The following is a 19,316-nucleotide window of genomic DNA, read 5'->3' as shown; positions in this document are numbered from 1 at the left end:
TCCACCCAATTACTCTCCAAAGCAAAAAAACAAAACAATGTACGATTTATATTGTTTATTGACTACTTTCATAATTTATGGCAAATTTTGTTTGCTGAATATTAAATGTGTTAATATATAAACATTTATTTTGAAAAGCGTTTTTTATTTTATTTTACACATTAGAGAGCTACACAAGGTTAGTTTGTGGATCTTCAACTCCTGTTGTTCTGCTGTACATCTGTGAGGCCTCGGTTGTACTCGTTCAGCTGCCCAATGACAGTCTTGGTCACTAAGCCATAGTTGCTCTCCTGGGCTTTCGACGCAATGACTAATATGGACACTGTCAAGGAAAGATGTCCACACACAGAAGCTTACCGACTGGATAATAACAATCATACATAATAATCATTAATGTTGAAGCAAGTATTAAAACTGGTAGTTAAAAGGGTTAGGGTCAAGGGTTGTTAAGATGGACGGTGTAAATGAGCAGAAGAGCAAGATTTTGAAATGTAACCCAAATGACACCCTTCCCTCTCTCCTCCCTGCGTCACTACGTTTCTTTAACATTAGACGGAGAAGGTAATGAATTTAAGCATTATTGTCACATTTAAGCGACTGTGACTGACAGGCAAGACTGCCAGGACCAATCAGCGAAGAAATGCCCGGATTGGTCAGAAATAAGCTGTTGGTAAACGTTTTTACCCTGCCAAATATGCTGTGTAAAAACAGCCCAACTTTTTCCCGGCATGGTCCGCGCATTCAGACTGACCAAGGTTATAAACCGGCTTCATCTCGCACCCCAATTTACCCTCCCGGACCCTACAAATATTGGCAGTTTCATTTTGATGAAAATGCGATTAGACGGCTTCGCGGTTCCAGGGGCAGGACTTGGGTAGAGGTGTTGCTGCGTTTTCTCTACAACAGAGACAACGCAGCGATATCAACATGAGTTGTTCTAACTGAAGAGACGTTGAAATCTGCAAGCTGCTGATCATTTGAAAGAAGGTGATGCAGTCACATTTAATGAAAACGTTGAAAGATGCGATCTACAAGAAAGACGCAGAGGAACTTTCCTTACGAGGCTTTTGAAAAAGAAAAAGGAAAAAAAAAGAAAAAACGTGTGGTCAATAAAATAAAGAATATGTTGTCATTTTTTCACTTGTAAATAGTTAACCGCGTTTGTAGCCTACACTCAGATGCATACTCATTCTTGCACACGAGTGGCTTGAATAATAAAAAAATGAAAACATTCAGAGTATGCAAATTATTCTAAAGAGTTCAACCCTCCGTGCGTAACCCCGACTTCTCCAGTGAACCGAGAAATGTGTCTCCCTGATGAAGGGGGATTTCACCCCCTGGGTTTTACACAGGCTAGACAGTGACATTGCAGGGCGGGCCAAGCCGTACCGGCTTGCCATTGTAAAAATGCATCATCTTCATAGGCTTAGCATTTATGACATTTACACTCAAATAAAGAGCTTATAAAAGTTGGCTACAGCACTTTTATGTATAAAGTGAGACCACATAGATTTGGCTACAATATGAATGGATCATTACCTATTCAAATACAAGAGAGAGGAAAGGGCCGTGTCTCTCAGTGCCCGATTAGAAGACTAGGGAAAGATGCAGTTTAATTACTAATCCCTATCTCCATGACAACCTAGCAGTAGCTGGACATGCAGAGGAAGAGGAACGAGTGTAATGAACAAGGATACAGTCCTTCATGACGAAGTTGTTCTGCTCCAAGTGCTGCAACTTTCTTTCCATGTTTGCCAACTGAAAAAGAAATGTCAAAACCAAGAAAAATGAAAAAAAAAAAAAAGATGAATCAATAATACATTAAATATATTTAATACACTTAGTCAGTAGGCCCATTATTAGACATGTACATACACCGATCTCATACTTGGTATACAGACACACACGCATAGGTTGTCCCAGGGCCTGAGTTTAATTTCAATGCTATATCGCGGTTGTTGCGCATCATTTGATAGATTCCCGCAAATCTAGCATTTTTAACGAGGGAAATCCAGAAAATATTTAGAGATCAAACATTATTTGACATCACTCTAAATTGCCTTAATTGTTTAGAGTGCCGGACTGGCCGTAACGCTGCATTAGACGGAAGCACTTCCTGGAAGACACCTGGTGCACTTACCTCTATCTCCCTCTCTCACTGACTCCCTCCCTCTCTGTCTCCCTCCTCCTCCCCTCATCATTCCCTCTTCCCTCCCCTGTCTCCCTCTCCCTCCCCTCATCATTCCCTCTTCCCTCCCCCCTCCCCCGTCTCCCTTCCTCTCCCTCATCCTTCCCTCTCCCCTCCCTTGACTCCCCCCATCTCTGTTGCCCCTCCCTCCCCTCATCATTCCCTCTTCCTCCCCCTGACACCTCCTCACTCATGCTCCCGACTCGGAAACAGACCCCCTTCTCTCTACTTAACCCTCTTCTCTCTACCTTGGTTTCCTGACTGGATTGCTGACAGAATCAGCCAGCAGATGGCATTTCTATGAATATATTATTTGTATGATCACTCCAGCAAATCACTAGATTAATGTTATTGTTGATATATGTTTGTGTAAAATACAAAATGAGCTTACTTGAGCATTTGTCTCGTTCTCTTTGAGTTTCATTTTCAATACTTCATAGTTCTTGTTTAATTGTAAAAGCTGTCTCAAATAATCACGTTGTTGAGTCATTGAGATACTGTCGTCTTGCAGTGTCTGGAAATGGAACACATATATAGAAAACAGAACAATAAACACACACAATAATTCTCATATAATGTTAGAACAGTTATCAACACTGATAGCTTGGCTAATAGCAGCATATAGAAACAGTTTATGCAAAGAAAAAACTAGGGCCTATTTTATAACATAAACTAATCAATGGAATGCATAGATCAGCAGCAAATGGAAAAATGAAGTCAAACAGCAGTTCCTTATACTAAATAGGACAACTTGAAGCGATTAGTCCATCAATATAGGAATCGATGTGTGACTTTGTATCTCCCTGTCGGCTGTAATGAGCCTTTACAATACGGTAGTTCTGTATCTTTAGATGAAGAACTGTCAGTGCTAGTGAAGGCTCTTCTTTCAACTCTTTGTCAATTATTTTTATTTGATAAGGCATGTATTGCTGTCTGGGCAAAGTGATAGCAGGAAGTAGTAGTGTTACGTGGGTGAAATAACCTGTATTCTGTGAACCCCGTATTCTCTACCCCAGAGAAGGCTCTCTATGGTGGAGAATACGGAGGCGTCTTGTAAAAGGGGTTATTTTAAAAGGGGTTAACACTACGAAATCAAAAATCCATCCTTAACATCTTACCACAATATAATAGCAGGCCTGTCGGACACGTTACTAAAGTTGGTCAGTGCGCATGTGCCAAGCAGCCTGCAGCTCACACACACACAGCACGCACAAACGCACACATACAAGCACGCACATACACACCGCATACATACACACTGCACACACGCACGCACACACATGCACGCCAAGCAGCCTGCAGCTCACACACACACACACACACAGCACACGCGAATGCACACAAACACCGCACGCACACGTGCAAGAACACACACGCGCGTGCTGACGCAGACGTTTCAAGTCAAAGGCGGCGCAGGAAACCGCATACACAAACACCGCACACACATGCACACGCGCAGGTTGAAAGACAACAGCAAGATCGATCCCGCATCAAGCAATGTCTTGCAAAATTGATATCTCCCTTTCCTCCCTTCAATCTGTTCTAACGGCGTCGCGGTCGACAGAATCTCCCAGGTAATACGTTCTGTCTATAGCAGGGGTTCTCAAAGTTTTGACAGCTGAGGGCCAATTTAGGAAGTCCGGCAATCCTCGCCGGATCTGCCGGTTTTCAGTCCGGCAGCCACGGTGGGGAGAGCTCGGATGCAGTCCGGCAGCTCAGCTCCGGGAGTACAATCCCTTTCTCCTCCATGTCGCGGTTCAATCTGGACTTCAGAGAGCCAAGCCAAACCTCCTTTCCCCCAATTCTTCTCAACCATGGCCGAGATAACACCAAATACAAGACTTTACTTGTTGTGGAAGTAACAGAGACGTCAGACGTCCGAAGAGCACATAGCTTTTGGCCGTGATATTAGATATTAAATTATATAGATACCTAAATATTATATTATTATTATTATTATATATTATAGTATATGATATAGAGCTCCGGGAGTCCGCAAACGGCAACATCACTTATTTTCCATGCTGTTGGTCACTCCTCCAGCTCATTTGTCAATGGGCAGCAGCTCATTTGCATCAAAGCTACCGACACCATAAACAGCGCATTCTGAAGGGACTGAAACAGAGGGGAATAGCGGTAGTTGAGATTTTTTTTCCTAAAGGCTATTTTCAGCATACAGCTTCAAAAACATGTTTTCTGGTACTCATTTAACATGTTTACTTGTTGGGAAAGCACCATAAAATGTCTCCTTTAAGAGTAATTTGTGGTGATGTGGTTATAGCCTAAATGTTTATATTATGAACACCGAAATTTGTCACATTATCGACTGCGTTTTCCACGTTATTATTATGGGTTTTCATAACACCTTGCACGCGGAAACTCCAGCATCAATAAACACTAACTAACCATAACCATAACCCGTACCTTCTTCCTGCTCTCGGCTGTATTTTTCAGGGTGTCCAGGTCACCGAAGGTGACTAGTTCAGCCTTCATTGAGACGATCTTCTCCTTGAGGGTGCCCAGTTCCCCGGTTATCTTGCCCTCTAGCTGTTGGACCTTCTCCAGGTCCTGCTGAAGCCTGTGGGACTCTGAACGTCGATAGAGGAGAGCAGGGAACAAGTGGATATAAAGTGTTGTAACGATTTTGAAATATATCCTGTGTGCTTATTTAAACCAAAAACAAATGAGTCTTTTGTTGAAGCCCAATTCTATCAAAGGCCTAGATTTTGTAGATTTTGCTATACCCACAATGTTGTGAGCATGCGTGCACCACTAAATTGTAATGTTTGTGTGTACTGACCAGTTGTTAGTCCCCTGGCAGTCGTCTGGGATTGGACGACCTCCTTCTCCTTGTGGGACAGCACCTCGTGCATGCTCTTCAATTGACCCACCGTCACCCTTGCTATCTGATGTAGGCTTGAAAGGTTCTGCCAGACACAAAGAAGAAAAACACACACAGCAATTAAAATTATATCTAAATTAATTATAAAACATACACTTAACATGTTCTCGTATTCTACATCCATGAGTCTACTCTACATGTACTACTAATGGATGTTTAATGAATGTCTTAAAGGTCCCATGGCATGCTACTTTATGGATGCTTTAATATAGACATTAGTGGGCCCCTAATATAGCATCTGAAGACATTCCCGAAATTCAGCTGTGCAGAATTGCAGCCACATTGAGCTTTCCCCAAACACGCCTCTCCTCCTCATTAGCTTTAATGCAAATGAGGAGGAGAGAGGCGGGTCAAGGAGGAGGGTGGGGGTGTGGCCCTGAGCAGCTTGCGACCACGGTACCATGCGCTCTGTTTACAGTGGATGTATCGCAATGGCGAGGCGCACACAGCCAATTGGCAGTGTTCTGTAAATATTCTAGAACACACCGGGTGCTGGAGTGCGGGAGTCCTGGAGCTCTATATCTAAATAATATCAGACAGCATGCCTCGCGGCATTGGTGCCTCGCCGCAGAGGTGCCTTGCAGCGGTGGTTCCTCGCGGCAGCAGGCAACGGGGCTGCTTTGGCAGACAATCGCGGACAATAATCCCTTTCTCCTTAATTTCACGGCTCATGTACTTCAGGGAGGCAAAGCCAAAGTACCTTTCTCCCAATTCCTTCTCAACCATGGCTGAGAAAACCCCCACTACGAGTCTTGTTGTGGAAATACCAGAGATGTCAGAGAACCTGACGTAATATGCACCATAACACCAACAGCAGAACGGTTATCCAAATAACACACACACACACACACACACACACACACACACACACACACACACACACACACATATGGCGCTCGCACGGTCGTAGCTCATTGCCTCTATCGCAATGGCGAGGCGCACACAGCTTTTGGCCGTGTTCAGTAAATATTCTAGAACACTCCGGGTGCTCTGGCGGGAGTCCCGGGGCTCTTTATCTTACTACTATAATAGCAGGCCTGTCGCACCAGTTATCAAGTTGGTCATGTCCACATGTGCCAAGCAGCCTGCAGCTCACACCCACACACACAGCACGCAGAAACCTTTTTGGTAAAGTTGTTGTTTATGAGTTATTATGAGCAATGTTGTATATGAAATACACCAGACACCGTAGTGTTATATTATAGGTGTCCGGGAAGCCTAAAGGGCTGATTATGGTCCCACATTCAAGCAACGCAAGGGGGTTACGGACCCGTCATTGCGTCCACCGCAAGGTCCTGACGTGCGCCTCCCAAAAATGGTAACACCCCGTCGAGGCGACGCAGCAGCAAGGGCTGTGATTGGTCCGCTCACTAAAACCTGACGCGTCGAAGCGTCTGCATGGTCCTTGGGTTAAACGTGAACGTGGGAGCATAATCAGCCCTTAACCCTCACTCAGCCGCAGACATTAAATACCCTGCTGCTCAGACGGAGCTCCACCATCCAAACACACTGTGGCGTTATACTATAAGTATCCGAAAAGCTCAACCTTCTCTAGGCCTGGTCAACCGCTGAGCAGACTGAACTCCATACGTCCACACACACCGCACTGCCGGGGCCCCTTGGTCGTGACGATGCATCAGAGTGGAACGTTCGCGGTTTTCGGTTCACTGACTCTTTAACCAAATCTTCCACAACTGGGCCTTTTTCTGCCTCCACATCTTCCATTTGGAAATCCTTGTCTCGGCCTAAGTGATTCTGCCGCTCATATAATCTCTTCTCATCAATTGACTGGTTGCCGTTTTTTGATGGGTGCAACGTCCCCGTCTAGTGAAAGTTTTGATCTTTGATTTTGATTTTAGTTAAATGATGCATCTGATTGATAAATGTGGTGTTTTTCTATAAGTAATTTAGTTGAGTTTTGATTGATAAGATTGAACCCTTTATCCCCGAGGCAGCAGTCGCAAGGTTGGCATGCCACGAGAAGTATGGAAATGATTATCAGGTACTATTCACAAAATATCTGTGGGTCGTTAAAAACCGCTCCCGATACCGAAAGTTAATCGGTCGCTACTGGCTGCTTTAATTAGGTCCCTTATTGCGCTTTGGTTGAAGCAAAATGTACATTTGCATTTTTTTTTTTCCTGCTTACCCGGGACATGTTAATGGGTACAAGAACTGTAAAGAACTGTTATCTAGCCTTCTAGCCATCTATCTTGAGTTCGGCGAAAAGGCAGTTCAGGTGAAAGTGGTATTAACAAATAATCCTGCATTATCTAATAATACCGCAGAAGATGGGTCAGTGTTTCCGTCACAGTTTCACAATTCTTTTGCTTCTTTAATCTCTTCCTTCAGGTTGTGCCCACCTTCACTATCCCTGCCTCTTGGTTTCTATAATAACTGGTAATTAATTTGTGCTTATTTGCGATTATGTATGCTACTGAAACCTTCAGCCTCCTCTATGCATCGTTATTAGACATGCCCTTCCGGCACCTATCTGACAACACGTTCCTTCAGGCATACAAACGTTCTTCTGATCGAAGATGCACTCAACCCACAACCTTATCGTTGTCTCACCTTGCTGGAATGTTCAAGGAGGATCACAATATTACTTTGCTGCTGTGTGCTCTTTGACGTTTCCTGGATCCTTGTCTCTTCAAACAACTCCAGGAACCCTGCAGATGAAAGTCAGATCAAGTCAATGAATTTGGGAAGCACATTTAAAGACTACAACAGTGAACAAAAGTACTTTACAATTTTGGCTGCAAGACAACAGTTGACCTTTTCTAAAGCAGGCGTCGCCGGAGTGCAGGTTTACTAGAAGACTAACCACGAATTCTATAGAAGTCTAAACTATTACTAATTTGAAGCAATTGCATTTCGACCAATATAATAAATGGTATTATGAAGTCTGTATTATATAACCTTTATTTAATGTAGGTAGTTACACCCAGTGATGTACTACTACTACTACTACTACATGTAAATCTAAATATATAAGTATTTTGTATAGTATTAAACAGGCGGGTGTCGTCCATATGGGCAGGTGGGGCAGCAAACTATTTGCAGAGGCATGCTCCCAAAGAAATTGTCTATTTTTAATAATGTGATTGTCACATTAACTATCTATAGTTTTTGTAGGCTTTCCGACTATTTTTGCTGGCGATCCTAGTTGAGTTTGACGCGTCATGCAATGTTAGGACAGGGCAGCTCAGCGACCATGTTCCTCCGTATGTTTATCGCATAACCCTGCAGGCAGCAATAAGAATTGCATCCGTGCTAAAAGACGCCAAAATGGTTGTAAAGTAGTCTGCCCATGGTCACATTCTAGAACTGTTGTTTTAACTTGAATTATTCCACCAGTATCTTTCATCGTTTCTATATCAGATGCAGATATGGCGAGTGGTTTTGCACCTGTGATTAACAGTGTTGTAGTTTCTGTTAAAAAATAACATTTGAGAAATTAAAAATGGAAGAGAGGTTAGCCAACAAAGAACTTGGCTCGGACAGACCAGACATAACCATTAGCCAACAAACGAAGGATAGGGGGAAAAATTATAACAGAACGAGCATGGTAAGAAAAAAAAAATGGCTATGTTGTTGCTCAAAGAAAAAACACTGTTTTTTGTTTCCCATACCTACTCTTTCGAGCAAGTGTGTGCACACAGGACAAGGGGATTTATGGACCACGGGTCTGAGTGATGTGATGGGATAATGCCCGATGAGGTGTCCATTATCAGGAATTAATGGGCAACGCGGAGGCCTTAGAACCGACGTGCAGTGGAGGACGGTTGCCTCCGCAAAGTCCATTCATTCCTGATAATGGACACCTCGAAGGGCATTATCCCGCTTATACCATGGTCACTTGCCAAAGAAAATAAATTAAGACTATTCATTCATATTTTCATGCGTTTCACAATCCATAGATAAAGTTTTTCACGAGCCATACTTTTGTTTCCCTGGTAACGCCTGAGGGTTTGACTAATACCTGGAACAATCATTACCCTCCCGTAAGGTTCTTATTCAACGGAAGCATTGTTCAGTCCTCCAGTTAATAGGACGGACCTTAGCTACGACGAAATACTGAAGACACTCGGTATAGTCACAGTAGTAGCCTATGCAATGATCACAAATAGGTCAAAAAGACAACGGGCCTGGGGACGCCCCGGTGGCTCACCGGGGCGTCCGGGGCTCAGTCCTAAAAAAAACGCAGCGACCCGGGTTTGAGTCCTGCTGATAATTTTTGATTTGCTGATAATACCTATAGTTGTAGTAGTAATAATAATATTGTGAAAGACTATTGCTAAAACTGAAGTACATTTTTCAATGTTTCCTCTATCTCCCATACCTTCCTCTCTATCTCACTCTATAATAAAGCATTAAAATTAGAGCTGTCAGTTAAACGCGTTATTAACGGCGTTAATGCAAACCAAATTTAACGGCGTTATTTTTTTAATCGCGCGATTAACGCAATTATTTTATAAAAAAAAAAAAACAACTTTTTTTTTTTTTTTTCTTTGGCTCAAAACAAAGAAGCAGTAGCCTGACTGCTATGTTCAAATGACATTTGTTCAAAGCAGTCGTTTAATTGCACTATAGGCTATTTTTTTGTATCGTCCTGTTTTGATCAGTGTATATGCCAATGTTGTTATCAATAAAAAAAAATTTGCACAAGGCAAGCCGATGCACTTCACCATGTTGATAAGAGAATTAAAATGAGAAGAATTATGGGACAAAAAAATCAAGGGATATTTAGCATAGAAAAATAATTTGCGATTAATCGCGATTAATTAGAGTTAACTATTACATTAATGCGATTAATCACGATTAAATATTTTAATCGCTTGACAGCTCTAATTAAAATGCAAAAAATAAATCTTAAAAAAAAAAGACAACGGGCCCTATCTTGCATCCAGCGCAAATTACTTTCTACACCGGATCTTTGCTAGTTTGCATCTGGCACAAAGCCGATTTTCCCCCGCAGCAAACCTGCGCCACTAAACCTCTGCCCTAAGAAGCGTGTCAGCGAAAAGCAGAGGCGTGATCCGGCGCAAATTATGCATGGTGGTATCTTACAGATCGATAAAGCAGTTGCGCAACTGACACATACCTGGTCTAAGTGCAATAGCGGATAGCGCAGTTGGTGTTGCTATTTTGATGTACCATGGCACATTGGAACTGCAACGTAAGCTTACACACCAGTAGGCTATGCATGCAAACATACATGCAAACGATTTGCCTCATTGAAATATTATGATGATGATGTGGATTCATGCAGCCCCCAGGGCTGCACGTCTGTAATGGTCAAACTCAATTTAATAAGTAGTCTGGCGGATTGGAACCAATCTGTTCAAACGCCCCATTTAGTTTAAGGAAGGAAAAACCTCTGAACGTTTTATCGGCTTAAACAATTTATTATTTATATTTTATATGCAGAAGAGGTGAGTGTGAAAAAGCAGAATATGAACAGCAGGCGTTAGACAAGATTCAAAGCCCCATGACCCATGCTAGTTGCAAAGGTAACTATATAGACCACTCCTATTTTCACAAGGCTGTAGCAAAACAGCGTCAAGGTAAGGAAGCACTTTTAAACTGCATAAATGAGTTGGAGGGACACGAGGGGAAGGAAGGAGACGGAGGAAGGGAGGGTGGGAGGAGGTATGGGGGAGAGTTGAGTAAGTGTTTGTTGTGTTTGGAGCCATTTTTCTATTGGTGCTTTGAAAATGATGGTCTTGTGAAAAAGCTTCACAAAACCCATGAGACGCTTTCAAAAGTGAATATTGGCTTTCATAAATGGCGTACATACAAATTTTTAGTAAGTCAGGTCCCAAGCTAAGCTATGTTCATGGAGTTTCATTAACTTTAGAATGATATATTGTAAATATTTTTGATTATCAATGGTAAAAATCAACAGGATTATTCATCGATTTCTTTTAAATAAGGTCAAATTGACTCATTTCTATACTGTTCACTGGCCGATCAAGCCTACTTTGGTGTGCAGTCTCCCCCTAAAGGCCCACTGTGAGTGGGGTTCTGTGAGGACAGGGTCAACGTGGACTTCTATGTTTTAACGTTACATTTCCCTTGAGGAGATGCTGAAGGATACTCACGGTCTATTTCCTCCTCCCTCTTCTTCAGCTCCTTGTACTTCTGACCACATTCCACTTTAAGAAAGAAAACGATTCAGGAATACATATATTTGACGACATTACTTGGCAAAATATAAAGATTACATTATTTAAATACAAGTAAGAAAGTAATTCATGAAATACATTTAATACAATGGATCAACCTAAAAGATTATTTATTGCACATTCAAATCAGATCAAGTAATTCACTATGGTGATTGGTCATAATTCTAACAATAGAAACAGCCAGGTTAATACCTTGGGCCTCGTCTGTGTGGTGTTCTAGTTGACTGATCTCCTCTGTAATCTGCTCTCCTCTTTCACTCATTTCCCCCAACCTACAGACACAGTCACAAGCAGACAGTCAAAGGGATAACCCACAGACACAGTCACAAAAAGACAGTCAAATATAACCTACAGAGACAGACACAAACAGACGTTCAAATACAACCTACAGACACAGTCACAAGCAGAGAGTCAAAGGGATAACCTACAAACAGCCACAAAAGGACAGTCAAATACAAAATACAGAGAAATTCACAAACAGACAGTCAAAGGGATAAGATACAACCTATATAGACAGTCACAAGCAGACAGTGAAATACAACCGACAGAAACAGTCAAAAGCAGACAGTCAAAGGGATAACCTACAGAGACAGTCAAAAACAGATAGTTAAATACAACCTACATAGACAGGCACAAACAGACAGTCAAAGGGATCAAATACAACCTAAATAAACATTTTGGCCATCCCTAGTTCACACTGATTGTCACGCTTGGATGTTTTTTTTTCGATTATCACTAGAGCTGTCAAGCGATTAAAATATTTAATCGTGATTAATCGCATTAATGTCATAGTTAACTCACGATTAATCGCAAATTATTTTTTTATGCTAAATATCCCTTGATTTTTTTGTCCCATAATTCTTCTCAGTTTAATTCTCTTATCAACATGGTGAATTGCATCGGCTTGCCTTGTGCAAATGATTTTTTATTGATAACAACATTGGAATATACTGATCAAAACAGGACGATACAAAAAAAGAGCCTATAGTGCAATTAAACGACTGCTTTGAACAAATGTCATTTGAACATAGCTGTCAGGCTACTGCTTCTTTGTTTTGAGCCAAAGAAAAAAAAATATTATTTTTTTTATTATTTTTTTTAAATAAAATAATTGCGTTAATCGCGCGATAAAAAATTTAACACCGTTAAATTTGGTTTGCGTTAACGCCGTTAATAACGCGTTTAACTGACAGCTCTAATTATTATGTTTCATTTATCCCAGTTAATTAAAGGTCCTACCAGAATAACCAATACGTCACAGACATGCAGAGATCTGATTTTTAGTAATAAATGTGACAGAATTCAGAAAACATAATATACTTTCAGGTCTATCAGACCACAACCTTATTATTTTCTCTAGAAAACGGTCTAAACATAGGCATACTTGTCCATCTAGACAAAAACCGGAGAAACTGAGAATACCAAAGGGTGAGATTGAAAATTGTAAACTTGCCCTAAACAACATCAACTGGGACACCCAACTTACAAATGAGGATGTGAATGAAAAATGCAGGGTACTTATGGATGTTCGGCAAGAAACTATGGGACAGTTTATGAGGAAAATTAAAACTAAACCAATGAAAAAATATTACCCTGGTTCAATGACACCATATGGTCATTCATGAAACAACAGGATCATGCTCTCAAGACCTCATTAAAAACTAACACTGGGATGGAAAGAAAGATATTTACCTCCTTGCGTAATAAGTTCATAAAAGCACTTTAAATTAAGCAAACCTTTTTATTAGTATAATAAACAGTGCTAGAGGGAACACAAAATAAATCTGGACAAACATTAAAAAGCTGAAATCAAATAGTACCATATGCAGGGAAATAAAAGAGTTGAAGCTGCCTGACAGGGTAATCAATGACCCTAGGGACATTGCAACAGCTCTTAATGTTTATTTTGGTTTCATATGAAGCAAAACTCAGGTCATGAAGTACATCAACTAACTCCAATGCCCCTTAACACTGAAGCCCCAATTTTTGATATCCATGCAGTATCTCAATCACAAGTTGATAAGGTCATCTGTGGCCTTAGAAATACCAGAGCCAAAGATACCTTTGACATGGACACATTATTTCTTAAAACTACAGAAACACATCTACGTTTCAAGACTCCCGGAAAGATTCTATTATTACACCAATCCTTAAGTCTGGAAACACTACACTGACTAGTAACTATAGACCGATCGGTATACTGCCCTCAATATCAAAGATAGCGGAGAAACTGGTGGCTGAACAACTCATATACCATCTAAACACAAGTCCATATATGTTAAATGACCTCCAATTTGGCTTCCGAAAACACCACTCCACAGAGACAGCTGTCTGCTACTTCTTGGAAACTGTAAAATCCAAGCTTGATACAGGTGGGGTTGTTGGAGCTGTGTTCCTTGACCTGAGTAAGGTGTTTGACACAGTCAACCACAAGTTATTAACAACCAAGTTGACTCATTTAAATTTCTCTGAGAAATCCCTGAAATGGATGGAATCATATCTTTCCTCAAGACTTCAATGTGTTCGAGTTCAAAACATGAAATTTATGCCTTGTGAGATAACCTAGGAGTACTCCAAGGTTCAATTCTAGGACCTCTTTTATTCAGCTTATTCATAAATGACATGGCACATTGCTGTCCACCAACAGTCACCTGCCAACTGTATGCTGATGATGCTGTAATATATGTACACACGAAAGACAAAGCGCAAGCTGCAAAAAGAATTACAGCTGTAATGAGTAATGTGTGCAACTGGTTAGAGAGCTCTCACCTGCTCTTAAATATGTCTAACACTGTTTCCATTTATTTCTTAAAAAGGGTAAATAAGTGTCACAGACCCTAATATTTTTGTAAGAGCGAAAAGGCTTGAGGTAGTTCAAGAGTTTAATTACCTAAATGTTAGGGGTGTAACGATACACGTATTTGTACCGAACCATCACGGTACAGGCACTTCGGAGCGGTTGCAGAGGTGTACCGTGGTACATAAATGTGGCGTACATAGAGGGCAACGATTGTTTTTATAGTCGAATAGTCAGAGTCACGTAGAATATCGAATAATGAATGTGACTATCGTTATTTATTACACGGCTCTTCTCAATGCTGTTGAACGCTCCGTTAACTTGCATGGGCCTTCACAACTTCCGGCGGTGAATAACGTCGGTTGCTAAGCGACGTCAACGTCTTTGGCGGACTATTTCTCTGCTGATCAACCTACGAATGCTGGTAACAAATAAATTGTAAAAAGACACACCGTGTGAAGTTATATTTTTGACGTGTCTAGTTCACCATCATGCAGGCTGTGTTCAGTAAAATAAATAAATAATTAAATAAATAAATAGCGATCTGTTGCCTAAGCCCACGTTGAAATAATTTTGGTGTTGAATGTTGATGGCGCAGTTGTTGAAATAAACAGATTGATTTCATACAAATCATAAAAGCCTCTCCCTGAGTCATTGTGTGTGCGTGTATCCGAGGTGCGTGCTTGCGTGAGGGGTTCTTGATTGAGCAATTTTCGAATATTATTTGAATACTTCTCAGCGAATACCGAATAGTATTTTTGCCAGAAATGCACATCCCTAGCACACGCATTTGAAAAAGGCACCATCCAGGTGTTACTATCACTGTTGCTGTGGAAAAAACGAGCCGTACAAACCCAGCTCATGACACTATTTCAACAACCCCTGTCTGGGAATTCAGAAATGCAAATGCCATAACCAAGTTTATTGGTGTTTTCATTGCTGCTGATCTACTGCCATTCTCCGTTGTTGACAAACATGGAGTTTTTTAAAAACTATGAACCGTGCCGTACCGTACCGCGACTTAAAAACCGAGGTACGTACCGAACCGTGACTTTTGTGTACCGTTACACCCCTACTAGGTGTGATCTTGGTCTCACAATTGAGTTTCAAGAAGCACACAAAAAAACTAAATGAAACATAACTTGTCCAACTTTAGATAAACAAGAAACAATCTTACTTCTGAAGCAGCAAGGCTATACTTGGATGCAATGATCATGTCTCACATTACCTATTGTATAACAAGTTGGACCTCAGCTTGTAAGACGACTATAAAGTCTCTAGAGTCAACACATAAACAAGCTATAAAAGTTTTAGTTGGAAAACCTAAAATGTATCATCACTGCCAGATTTTTAAGAAACTTGAGTTGCTACACATGGAAAACGCTGTGAAATACGCTGACACCATATTATAGTCAGTTTCACTATCTAATTTCGCCAGATTTTTATACATTTATACAAAACTATACATTTATGGAAACTTTATTGTATAACCAATCAGAAAAAGAAAATTTCCATTTGCCCTGATACCTATATGCCCGCCATCTTGGATTTTACAAAATTGCTGCCGTGAAAAAGGCTTGTCAATATCTCAGCTTCTAAATGACCTAGAGCTTTTATTTTGACAGCTATTTTCAGGGCCAAGGAATCCAATGGTAACTAAATAAATATGTTAGATTCAACCTAAAACTTAATTGACTGAAATGTCTAGTTTTAATTGAATTTTTTACAAGTGATCAATCATTAACGTTCCACTAATTTAATGTCCATTGAGAGCCAACATGCTCCTCATGACAGAAAGGTGTTGAATGTTTAAGGCAATCAAAGTGTCTTTACATATCATCGTCATCATCAGTTTTATACTTGTTCTGTGTGTCATCATTCTGACACTCACTGCCGCACCAACAAAGATCAGTGCAGGATATGTTATTTTTTTCTGCAAGAACATCTGGCAGAAGAACAGTGTCTTTTGCATTGACAGCAAACCATCTCAATTGATGGCCTTTGGAGCTGGAAGGGCATCTGTCGTGGTTGGTTTCAGCTGGTTATCGGACTCCTTGTGGTAGCCATTCTGCAGGGGATCCATCTGAGAATCATGCAGTGCAATGTTGGCCTGTTCCCACACTCTGGCTTGGATATGGACTCTCAAGACATGTTGTCTCAGAGCTCCAAGGGTAGGAGGTGGCTTATCACTTTCTGCGATATGCTTGCAGAAGAGATGCCATCGTAGTTGGTCTAGATGTAGATGCCTTTGGGGGAGTAGGCTTCACGGACAAAGCTAGCCAGAGTGGCCAACATAGTTTCGGTCACTTCTTCATCTGTTGAAAGCATCCAACAGTACTTGGGCTCCGACTGATGACGTTTCACAAGAACGCAAGTACACAAGTACAGAAAAGAACACGAATTGAGAAACGGCTATCGTTTTTCTGATTGCTTATACTATGAGGTTTCCAAAAATGTATAGTTTTCATACTCTCCACAAAAAGCCAACGAAGTTCAAATCCAACCATAATGAACCTGACTATTAGTTTTTAAAATCACTCATGGTTTAGCTCCACCTCCTTAACAGGAATATATCAAAACGAACACAAACAGCAAACACAGAGCAGGCTCCAGAGGTAATTGCACTGTTCCCTTTAGGAGAAGTGCCTTTGGCCAGGCAATTTTTTTCCTATAGAGCACCAATACCAGGAAATCAATGCGTAGTGCAATACGCAAACTACCAACTCTCTTAACCAAAATCTTAAAAAATGGCTTCTGGAAAATCAAACATGTTGTCAATAGATGGGATAATTTATAATTTGTCCAATGCCGCTGATCTGTTAACCCTGTCTTTTATGTATATTATGGTGTTTTACTCAGTGTGTGTCTGTTTTACTGTATATTATGACTTGTTTTATTTAATTTATTTTTTTAATTTATTTAGGGACCATCTTCCCGTCAGGGTCTAAGGATGGAAATTGGCCCACGGCTATAATCATGCATATTTACATTTTAATTTTAAAAATGTTCATCAATATATTTTTGTCTTTTTGTAAAATAGAATAAATCTCATTCTCAACATAAGTCTCCAATTACAAATTCATCCATTTCGATGTGTGCAGCCATACATTCTAGAACCCTAGGACCTACCAGACTGGGGCTGGTAGGCCTACCAGATAATGCATTCCAAAGGTACGAAATCAGGCCATAGCTAATAAACAAAGAATACAAAAAGTAATCCTTTCACAAGCTTTGGAATTCTCAAAAGAGAGAAGTAGCTACATACAGCAACATAACATGAGCTCAGAATTATGAAAAAATATGTTGATGACTTACTGTCTATCCATGCTGGCAATTTCTTGGTTGTCTTCCTTTACCTGAATTAGTAATAAAGTCTGAGTTTGAGTTTCACTCATAAATACGTTAAAGTTAATGAAAAGTAACCTCAAACAAATATCCCAGAAAAATGTATCCAGTACTCAGCCACAAAATGTATTGTATCTTAAGAAAACATGAGGTCAAAGTCAGTCAACACAATATCCCTCTTGAAAGAACAAGACCGATTGCTTTCTGTATCTAATTAGCCATGAAATGCAAATAGTTATTTCTGAAAGCATCAAATACTAACATAACATATATTTTTAAATTTTGTAAAATTCGAGTTCTTTAGTCGCAGGCCATGCATATGGAGACGTTAAGCCAACCTGTTTAAATAGTCTCTCCCTCTCTTCCTGGGGTGAGTCAAAGCTCTTGTTCTCAGCCACCATGGAGTCACGTCTTGCTTCTAGCATCAAGAGCTTCTCTTGGATGCAAATTGCCTCTTGTTTCATGGGTGAGTGGAACAGCTCCTAATATTGGGATACACAACGTAACTATCTTTCTGGTAATACATTCATGAGTAGTCACATGGCGTAGCAAAGAAAATGTTCAAATCAAAACCAACGTACTCGTACGTTGGTGAATAAAGGAAGGGACAGTTTGTTAAAGTGAAAGGACAAATGGAACAAAAAAACTAAAATTACCACAAAATAGTTGTGCATCAACTGTATACCAAACAAATATATTGTCAAGAAAATTTTAAAAAGTATATGAATATTCATCTCAGACTTAACTAACACATAATTAATCTTTATCATCAACATCACTTACGTTTAATAGAGCTTTGGCCTTGCTGAGATTGTCTTTAATACAAATATGTGGCAGGTGTAGCTAACACCTCTACCTAACTTAAATCATCAAATTTCATTCATTTTTCATAATTAGTAGTAAGATGGCAAATTATGTTCATGTATTTAATGGTCAGGTCAAAACCAATTATAAGAACACCATCTTCCCCATGATGCAAACCAGATTGTCTTGCATTTTGCAGACCTACTGGTCCAAGGTCAGTTATGCTAACTCGATGTTGCTCCATGTACCATTGGCACAACCATTAACACTTTTCTATTGCACAAGAGAATGTAGCAAGATACAGAACATATCACAATCAGGATGCAGCACATATCACAATCTTACCAGAACATTGTTTTTCCAAAGCCTAAACAGTGTTTTTGACGAAGCTTTCGGTTTTACCCTTTTTCCTTCAATCTTATTTTTGCAATTTCTGACAAATTTCTTTCAACTCACCGCGTCTAAAGTCACCTTTCTTGTCAGCATGGCTTCCAGCTCCTCCTGACAAACGGATTGCTCCTGAAGAAAGAACAGAGAAAAGACAGAAGTAAATAACAGAGAAATGACTGAATATATGTATGCACCAAACTATACCAAAACCTAAACAAAACTAGGAAATGCATTTGCAGCAGAAAATGCAGTGAGTGCGGTAGCGTATAATGAGTTTAAACATATGTTAATTAAAGATTTAATGTTCAAGACATATATAAAGGTTGATTAACTGAACCCAAGTGAAACGATTTTAACATAGTTTAATACTTTAAAGTCTGAATGGAGTAATCGTAACAGTATACATAAACCATTTAAATAATGTCAAACTGTTGGAAAAAGGTCTAATAGTTAAACAAATGGCTGAAATAAGTGATAAAGTTTGAATTAAGGTCTAGAAGTATGATGAGTAGCAGAGTTAGTATAAGCATGAACAGTAGTATAAGTATTATTAGCATGATAAGTACAGGGCTGATAGGAAGTGAAATTATCTGTGCCTGAAATTATCAAATACATTCGAAGACACCATAGAGAATTTCCTTTCTTGACAACAATAAAAGGAGCGGAACTCGCACACCATGTAGCCGATGCAACAATATG

The 19,316-nt window shown here is 40.2% G+C and overlaps 1 protein-coding gene across 1 annotated transcript in view; it reads right to left on the bottom strand.

The window, feature by feature from the left end:
- Positions 1–40: 40 nt before the first annotated feature.
- The window catches only part of ift74 (intraflagellar transport 74), a 56,086-nt gene continuing 36,810 nt past the window's right edge, over positions 41–19,316 (bottom strand). Inside the window, exons 10-20 of the mRNA XM_030358111.1 lie at positions 18,684–18,746; positions 17,762–17,905; positions 17,394–17,434; positions 11,474–11,553; positions 11,198–11,251; positions 7,665–7,762; positions 4,989–5,115; positions 4,613–4,776; positions 2,580–2,702; positions 1,698–1,758; positions 41–310 (exon numbers count right to left, since the gene is read on the bottom strand). Of these exons, the coding sequence (XP_030213971.1) occupies positions 195–310; positions 1,698–1,758; positions 2,580–2,702; positions 4,613–4,776; positions 4,989–5,115; positions 7,665–7,762; positions 11,198–11,251; positions 11,474–11,553; positions 17,394–17,434; positions 17,762–17,905; positions 18,684–18,746 (1,071 nt within the window). The 3' untranslated portion in view covers positions 41–194. The remainder of the gene's footprint in view (positions 311–1,697; positions 1,759–2,579; positions 2,703–4,612; positions 4,777–4,988; positions 5,116–7,664; positions 7,763–11,197; positions 11,252–11,473; positions 11,554–17,393; positions 17,435–17,761; positions 17,906–18,683; positions 18,747–19,316) is intronic.

The sequence above is a fragment of the Gadus morhua genome, chromosome 1 (assembly GCF_902167405.1).
Source record: "Gadus morhua chromosome 1, gadMor3.0, whole genome shotgun sequence".
Lineage (NCBI taxonomy): Eukaryota > Metazoa > Chordata > Actinopteri > Gadiformes > Gadidae > Gadus > Gadus morhua.
This window is presented reverse-complemented; position numbering and strand designations above follow the sequence as displayed.